This window comes from Suricata suricatta, chromosome 11 (assembly GCF_006229205.1).
Source record: "Suricata suricatta isolate VVHF042 chromosome 11, meerkat_22Aug2017_6uvM2_HiC, whole genome shotgun sequence".
Classification (NCBI taxonomy): Eukaryota; Metazoa; Chordata; class Mammalia; order Carnivora; family Herpestidae; genus Suricata; species Suricata suricatta.
Window position 1 is genome coordinate 102673437 of NC_043710.1, and position 8611 is coordinate 102682047.

Below are 8611 nucleotides of genomic sequence, written 5' to 3' on the forward strand. Positions count from 1 at the left end.
GCCGCCGGGGGCCGCCCCCCTGCGCTTCCCGTTCCAGACTTGCGAGCTGCCGGGGGCCGCGGCGCCCGAGCCGGACTTCCCCCAGCCCTGCCAGTACCCCATGGAGGCCGCCGCGCCCAGCAGCCTCGAGGCCCCGGACTGTCCCCGCAGCTCAGGCCTGCAGGAGGCCGCCTCCAGCTACGACCCCCTGGCCCTTGCCGAGTTCCCCGGACTCTTCGATTGCGAGATGCTGGAGGCTGTGGACCCGCAGCACGGCGGCTACGTCCTGGTGAATTAAGCTCTGCGCGGGAAGTGAGGCGGGTCACGCGAGGGAAGAATGTGGATTTCTATTTTTATTCCAGCCTTTTCAGTGTCAAGCTTACTTTCCTCCCCTCTCCCAAATGGAGAAAAATCACGTCGCCCAACTGGATCCAGAGGGCCCTGCCAGGGTTGTGGGGCCGGGGCGGGAACACAGGCGGAGCCGAAGTCAAGTGGAGCCTGCACCGGTGGGAGGCACCGACAGACATTTTTGAAGGAAGACGGCCAGAGCTAGGTTTTCTGTAGAACTACACCAATTCCTTACCGGTGGAAAGCTTGGTGAACAACTGTGTGCCGTTAGATATGGGCGAAACATCCCAAAAACAAAAAAATGCAATATATTTTTCACTGAAGCCAAGCAACGGCCCGTTAAGTTCAGGCAAGTCAAGAATAAGTAGTGGGATTTGACGCATCGAATCCTCTGTCTGAAGCTGCTGGCGCGGGTTGTCCCCGAGACCGTTGCAAAGCAGGGGCTCGGGAGCCGCTACGTGACAGCCGGGACCGAGCCCTGAGAATGGCAGTCGTCTCCAGCGGGAGCAGTGACCCCACCCCCTTTAGAGGTTCCAGGGGAGGACAGACCCTGCAGAGTCTTCTGTGGAGGCTGCTGCTGGGGCGCGGGTGGTGGTTAGAGGGCCTGGCGGCTCCTTTAAAATGTAGTAACTACTTTGACTTTACACTCTGTGTTGCTAGTAGTTTATGGAGCTTTGTATATTTGGACAGTTTCATATAGGGCTTAGAAATTTTAAGGACAAGAAAACTGAACTTTGTGCAGTGGTAGTGCCGTGCCTTTTCCCCCAGACCACGCTTTAATTATTTCTTTTCTGTAGAGACCAACAGTTTTCCATTGATGTCGATGCTAAATCCAAAGTCCCTTCGGAGTTTGTTTTCCACCATGTGGGAATCGCGTTCTAAATTTCCTTAAAAGTTTTAACTTGTAATGAAATGTTGAGTATTACAGCAATATTCAAAACCACGGCCGTGCTAGCCCTCCAGCAGACGGCCTGCCAAGCACGTTCACGGACTAGTGACAGTAACCTTCACCCCTCCAAGGCCCTGGTCAGAGTAAGGAAAAGCTAGATGCACCAGCTCATGAATCCTACACCTAGAAGGAACGGGTAACCACCCAGCGTTCCTGGCAGACGGGCGTCTGTCCTCCAGGACAGACGGCCTGTCGTAGCCACAGCTGACTGCGCTGAGCACAAAGCACCCCAAAGCACAAAGCAGAGAGACACTACACTGATGCTGCATCTAGAAACACCTTTAAGTTGCCTTTCCTCTTTTGTCGTCTGCGGGGGCCAGGGAGGAGACGCCCCCAGCCCGGCGGCACCGAGACGCTCTGGGCGGGTGAGGGTCCGGGGCGCACGAGAGGGTGCTGTGCAGGACTGTTGTTTGGGGGGCTTAGAAATCCAGGAGGAATGAATTCTGGTCCTTCTGGGGGTCATTTACTCCTCTTCGTGCTGAAGATTCATGGTTTTGTGAGATAGAGAACATCATTCCCTTCACGCCACCCCTTCGTCACCATCTCTGACCTGTCTGCAGTCTCTGCAGAATAAGCCGGTTGTGAAACGGGGCTTGATTTGTTTAGACTAAAGGATAGTTTTCCAAAATCTACACAAGCGCTATAATATTTGTGGAATTAAAATGCCTTCCAGACTGAACCTGGGGTCCGCAGGAAGGGCACCTACCGGCGGCCGCCAGGGCAGGGAGGCACCCCCCCCCCTCCCCCGGGCGAAGAGCGTGACCGGCCCTGCCAGCCCCGTGTCGTGAGCTCCTCTTTGCTTTTCTCATTTCAATTCCGGAGCGATCAGCTGTACTGAACTGTAAGCTGGTGGTGGTCAGTCAGGTGTCCCAGCCCCGTGGGACCTGTCCCCTAACTCGTGACCTCTGTACACTTCCAGGCAGTTCCCCCACACACTAAAGTAACCGCTCCTTTTGTGAGGCTACTTTGAAATCATGACTTTCCTTCCAGTCCTTCACGTTAGCGGCGTGTACACTACTGTATAGTCATCATTAGCTTTACTGTCTTGCAAACCAGGCTTGTCTGAAGAGCCTTTGGTGAGATGAACAGGAGGTAAACATTTCATTTGGCAAAAAGTGCAATACGTGTGGTACTTTATTTTTTATGTTCTTGTTTAATCCCGGGAGAAAGGCACTAGGTCTGCGATTTCCAGCAGGGCAAGTGCGTCTCGAGGATTTACACGCAGCTGACACGCCGGTCCCTGGAAGGCAAGTGCAGGGTGTCACCCCCCCACGCAAGGGCCGTAGACGCCTCTGCAGAGTCCCCGGGGTGCACGGCCCATGCAGCACCCTGGGCCGGGGGCAGAAGGCTCTCCGCGGTGCCCCTGCTCGGCTCTCCTCTTCCTAAAGGACCCTGTATCCCACTCGGCCTCCTTGGAAAGACAAAGTCAGACCCCCCTCTGTTCCCCAGAAATCGAACCCCCTGGGCACTTAAGCCGCCTCCTGAGTCGGGGGACAGGGCCTGTGCCCTTCTGGGGAGGGAGCAAGCCGACTCCAGGCCTCTCCCTCTCTGTCCCCACACTGTCATTAGCTCCCTAGCACCTCGGGGGTGGGGGGTGCGTGCAGCCAGGGTGTGCCGGCGGAAGGGCCAACAGCTCCGGGCTGTGGCCACATCAAATGAGTGGGTTCGTGGGCGGGGCCCTTGCGAGTCCAGGCCGCGGAACCTAAGCACAAGGTCACCCCTGTCCGCCCTGGGTTACCGTTCAGAGTGTCTCTCACCCATTACACGGAAGCACCCTTTTGGTTTAAAGGACATCCTACTCCAGATCGCACATTCCTCCTCCTCTCGAGCCCGTACAGTGTCCCCGGACCCGTGCGGGGCGCTCACCTTGGCTGCGTCTGTCCCCCCAAACCAGGCCGCCTCTACTGCCGCCTCGGAAGCCGCCCGAGCTGCTCGCTTTCTGTGTGCCTAGACATCAGAGGTAAAAACTGGAGAACAGGTAGTGAGTTGGAGTCATTGTATAGGCAGGGATCTTTGATCACTGTGTTGCTTCTAGAAGTTTTACAGACCAGAGGGAGGGGTGGAAGACCACAGCAGTATCAACCACCTGTTTCTGAACTAGACAAAACCTTTTCTCACCTGCATACCCCCTCTGCCAGGCACGCTGGTGTGGTCCTGCCTGGCCTGCAGCCCCCGGTGGGGGCGGGGGCACAGGCTGGGGTCTGCTCCCCCCGCACCCCCACCCCGGTCCTCGGCCCGCCTGCAGGAGAGGGTTTGTACAGTAATCCGCACACATCTCACCGGGCCGTTCTTCCGTTCGTCTTGACCAGGCTGTCAAGTTAGCTGGACACCCAGCTGCAGAACCCAAGACCCAGCAGGAGGGGCCAGAACAGGCTCTGGGGTTCCGGGCACCCCCCTGGCACTCTCTCCCCTCTGGGAGCATTGTGAGCCCCGTCTTAGCTAAGCACCGGCTGAGGGGGGGCTCGAGCCCTGCACCCTGATTTTCCACTTGGCCTTATCTGGCTTGGGAGGCAAGCCACCCCCCTCTGCTCCGTGCTGCCTGTGGGCTCAGCTCCTGGCAGGGAGGCCCTCAGGGGAAGAATCTGGAAAGCCGGCCCTGCGGAGGGGCAGGGGCCGTACCATTTATTTACAGTGAAGGTCTGTTCAACACAAGGGCTGATGAGACGCTTTTAGGGATAAAAAGATAACCTACCCTGAATGCTTCGCCTGAGGGAGGGGTGGAGGGGGGCGGGAGAAGGGAAGTACCACGCCCCCCCCCCCCCCCCCCCCCTGTGGGTGCAAGCACCACCTGGGCAGGCCTCCCCCGAGAGGAAAGGTTTGCTCCTCTGGGGACCGCGATGTAAGACAGAACAGCGAGGGAGATGTTTGCACTTTGCGGAAAAGGCAAGATTATTTGCTTATTTTTGAAAGGAGGAGGGTGGTCTTTGGTTCGTGGAAGAGTTAAAAATTTAATCGTAGTTATTTTTTCTGTGTGTGTGTTTTTTTAATTACTAAGAAAAAATGGTGAGTTCAATAGCTTTGGTATTTTGAGTGCAAATCATAATAGCTCCAATGTGGAAAAAAAAATCAAAATGTAACCTGTTTCTCAATGTTAGAAAATTGCTTAAAATGCAGTTTAATAAATGATCTTTGTTATCAAATGGTAATTTAAAGGGGGTAACTTTCTGCAAGGAAAATGTGCTGTTTTTATGTTTCCAACATAAAATTGAATTAAAATAAAAACAACTGGTTTTCTAAGAGCCCGAGTGATCTGAATGTCAGGCAGAGGAGAGGGGCCTTGACCGCACCAGGCCTCGAGTGGAACTTAGCCGGAGTGTGGAAGGTGCCGGAGTCAGGCTCCAGGAGCGACCGCGGATCATGTTCTCATTGACGTCAGCAGGGGAAGTAATGCCTTGCTCCGGAGAGCGCGGGTCCATGTCAGCCACTGCGGAGCGGCCTCCGGGGACAGGCTGCCTGGGGCCCCTGGGGCTCGGAGCGGCAGCCCGGTGCGCGCATGGGGCTCCCCAAGTTCAAGCCACAGAGCAAGGCACGGTCGGTCGGCGGGGGAGGGGGGAGGCAGCAAGACCCTGGCACGTCTTCACAATGGCTGGTCCCTCGCCCGGGCGGCGGGCACACCTCAGCCTTCCCGGGGGGCGGGCGCCGGCCCAGCGCCCTCCGGGCTGGAGGATCTCTTTGCCAAGGCACCTCGGGCAGACCCTGAGCGAAAGGGCGGCGCAGAAGCCAGCTTTCTGGCAGCGAGCTCAACGGGACGGGGATCGGGTTTCACTCAGACATTGCAGTTGAGCCCATGCTGCAGGCCCCCCCCCATCACCTGCTGGCTGCAGGGGTGCGGCGGTGCAGCAAGAGAGACCGGGCCTCTGTGCCCACCTGCTCAGCCCCAGTACTGCGTGCTGGGTCCTGCCCCTGAAAGGCTGTTACCCCTGTTGGGCAACCAAAGAACTTGGTGACCCTGAGTTTCAGTTGCCTCTTTTTCTAAGTAAAGCACTCAATTTCAGTAGTAGTGTTTTGCAAACTATCCCTTTTCCCACCGAATTTCTCCATCATCCTTGTGCTGCCAAGAACAACCCCGGGGTACAGGCCGGAATAACCGAGCTGCCAGCAGAGAAGGGCCGAAACTAGGCGGCCCGGCCCCTGACTTGAACACCCTCCAGAGCACCGGTCCTTCTGGGGGGCCTTTGTGAGCCAAGGTCTTGGCCCAGGTGGAGGCGGGAGGGCGCCCTGGGGAGAGCGGAGCCCCAGACCTGGGGTCTCTGCGGGGCCAAGCCGGGGCCGGGACTCACCAACACTGCCCGCACTTCCAAAGGGCCACGGTGTCTGCAGTCCACACACCAGCACGCCGCCATCGCTGCGGGCCAGGCCCTGCCCAGGCTCGGAAGGCCTCACGCCCCAAGCCCCTGCCCCTTCGCAGAGACAGTCGCCCTCCCCATCCAGGAGGCTTTGAGAGCTGACTCCATCTCTTCTCCCTCCTCAAAGAGGATGAATAATGGGGCCTCAGATGCTGTCAGGCCTGGGTAGAGGGCGCCGACCCTCAGGACTGAGTCCGTTACTGTGCCAGGGCCACTGCGCAGCTGAGCACAGGGCCCCGCTGAATGGACAAAGGGCCCCTGAGGCCTTTCCTAGAAGCCCACCATGCAGGGGACCCTGAGCTCCCAGCCTCAGCCAGCTCCTCAGGGTGACGCCCACAGGAGCGGCCCTGCAATACCCAGAGAACCCCAAATGTGGGGCAGGGTCGCGGTGCCAGCAGAGGCTCGGCCAGGAGAATAGGGCCTCACTCCCCCCAGCCCACTTGCCGGAGGCCCCACCCCCCGCCAGAAAGGACCTCCAGGCTGTGCAGGGCCCCTGGGGACAGCAGACAGAGCCAGGGACGGCGTCGGAGGCAGCGAGGGGGCACTGCCAGCCCTGCCAGGATCCTGAGCGCATCGCCCTCCAAGCAGAAAGCCCCTCCACGGCTCGTCATACGGTCTCCCCTCTACCCGCCCTGCTCTCGCCAAACTCCTGACCCCCCAACACCAAACTCAGACACGGCTGTGGGACACTTGGGAGACCTTGGCACCGGCTGAGAGTGGCTGCCCTGCTCTGAGCACCTGCTCCAGGCTGCGAACCGAGGACTCTAGTTCCTGGATTCCTCTGTTCTCCGTCATGTGACCCGGGCAGACCCAGCCACGGGCTCCACAGCGGGACAGCATCTAGAAGAATCCACATCCCACCCGGAAGGAGGCTCTGCCATCCACCTGCACCCTGGGCAGAGAGGCGGAGGTCCCCATGCTCCCGCAGTGGGGACGGTGGCAGGAGCAGGCCAGAGCCGGAGGGCGCTGCTCCAACTGGCCTCCGGTAGCCTCTCCGGGCCACTTCCCTCCAGGCATCCAGAGCCGGGCTCCGGAGATGGCCGGGGGGACGGGAGCAGGAGCCCAGATGGCCGAACTGCACAGCAGCCCCACCTCGGGCTGGCAGGAGCTGCCCGGTTTGAGCACGGAGGACAGAGATGCCAGAGGTCCTGGGGCCCAGAGAGACTCAGGAAAGCCGGGAAAACCACAAGTGGCAACAAAGGTGGAAGGAAAAAGGGCTGCAGGAGGAGGGATGAGTGCTGGACGGAGGGAGCGCGGGAAGACGGGACTCGGCAGGCCAGCGCCTGCCCCCGTTATTTACAGCCGCCTCCCTGGGCCGCCTCCCTGGACTCGAGTCTCCAGCCCCAGGCTGTGTGGAGACTGAGTGTCCCTCACAGCTGCTCCTTCCTGCAATAACAAGACTGACATCACTGTTGTCAGGGAAATGGTGTTTTGATTAAAATCATGTGACAGCTACTTTGTGATTCAATAAACAAACTCTCCGTTAACCCTCACCACGGAGCAGCCAGAAGGTCAGCCCCGCCTGGCAGGAGGGGACAGCCCATCCGCCGCCACCAGGTGGCTGAACGCGCGCGGCCACGCTGCTCCGCGGCGGGTCCTGCGTGGGCGGCACGTGTGACATCCAGGGCAGAGACGGCTCTGCAGACGCAGGCCCGAGCGGGCACCCTGCGACCAAAGGAAGCGGCGCTGGCCTCGGGCTCCCGTCCCCTGGCCCAGGCGGCCGGCGAGGGAGGGGTTAAGAACAATCTCTGGCTCCCACCGGATGACTTCCTGGATCGCTCACTTGGCCGCGGCCCCTGACACGCAGGGCCCTGCCTGGCAACGCTCAGTTCCTTCCAGCTCACCCTCGGGTCATCTTCCTTCAGAGAAACGAAGGCAGGGAAGGCGGGGGAGTCTTCTGGGTTCAATGAGCTGCAGCCTCAGCGGCCTCCATTGCCGGGAGGCTCCGAAGTCGATGGGAACAGGACTGGGGGGAGCCTCACAACCCCCCGAGAAACGGCGGCGCGAACAGCACCCCCCTCCCGGGCCGTGAAGGCCGAGCGGCCCCGAAGCCCCAGGAGCAGAGCAGGCCCCCCACCGAGGGAGTGCCCCCAGCACAGCCCGCGTGCGGCCACCACAAGGGCAGCTCGGGGCGGGGGGGACCCCACACCGGCGCGCTCCGGCCCTGGGAGAACAGAGCGCAGGCTCCCGGGAAGGAGAGAACGTTCTAGGGTGAAGGACCGCAGTTCGGGGCCTGAACAACAGGAAGCAGCTCTCATGGCCTCAGTCTCCTTAGAGCGAGGGAGACGCCGGGGCGACTGGAGGACGGGCGAGCCCAGCGCCGCGAGGCCTGTGCGGAGCCGGTGACCGCGGCTCCCTCCCCGGCATCCTGCAGACCCCGTGGGGACTGGTGACAGACACAACATACAAGGTCCCTGTCCGTCCACTGCTGGCGTTGTCGGTGAGCCTTCCGGTCAACAGGAGGCGATCAGTGGTTACGTCTGGGGGGTCCAGAGTTTTATGTGGATTTTCAACAGCGAGGGGGTGGCAGGTCAGCGCCCCGACCCCCGTGTTGCTCAAGGTCAACTGGATTTGTGAGGCATACAGCACCTCCTAACAGCCCCGGGGCGGTGGCCGGCACCAGCTTCAATTAGCTATTACTTGTAAGCAGAAAACTTGCAGACTGGCATCGAACGGGGCCTGGGGCCCCTGTGCAGTCAGAGTGACAGAGATGGCGCTGTCCCTGCAGGGAGACAGCTGCCCGGGGGGAGCAGTGTCCGAGGTGAGCGGAAGCCCCCCATTTCCAGAAGCGACCCCGCCCACCAGCCCGGCCCTCGGAACGCAGGACACGGAGGAGGGCAACGGGCTGGGACACACTCTGGGGCCTGACACCTCGGGCTCGCGGGGAGGGGGCTGAAGGCACAGCTCCGGGGTCCCCGCCGCAGCCGTGTGGCCGCAGCGCGCCTGCAGCCCGGGCCGCGTGCTTACCTTCCCCGGGGCCTCGCCGCCT

General features: G+C 60.4%; 2 protein-coding genes across 6 annotated transcripts in view; one reads left to right on the forward strand and one right to left on the reverse strand.

Annotated features, from left to right (window-relative positions):
- SIK2 (salt inducible kinase 2) overlaps positions 1-4515 on the forward strand; it is a 122994-nt gene extending 118479 nt beyond the window's left edge. Inside the window, 1 exon segment of the mRNA XM_029957140.1 lies at positions 1-4515. This exon segment is cut by the window's left edge and continues 100 nt beyond it. Coding sequence (XP_029813000.1) covers positions 1-277 — 277 coding nt within the window. The 3' untranslated portion in view covers positions 278-4515.
- PPP2R1B (protein phosphatase 2 scaffold subunit Abeta) overlaps positions 1-8611 on the reverse strand; it is a 35029-nt gene that overhangs the window by 2054 nt on the left and 24364 nt on the right. Inside the window, exons 17-20 of one of the 5 annotated variants that reach the window (XM_029957145.1) lie at positions 7406-7437; positions 6175-6186; positions 3143-3223; positions 2430-2516 (exon numbers count right to left, since the gene is read on the reverse strand). The exons of 1 other annotated variant lie outside the window; for it this stretch is intronic. In XM_029957145.1, the coding sequence (XP_029813005.1) occupies positions 2430-2516; positions 3143-3223; positions 6175-6186; positions 7406-7437 (212 nt within the window). Of the gene's footprint in view, positions 1-2298; positions 2517-3138; positions 3244-6174; positions 6187-7405; positions 7438-8611 lie in introns of those variants that run through there. 3 more of the 5 variants (XM_029957141.1, XR_003915386.1, XM_029957143.1) reach the window with 3 other exon arrangements.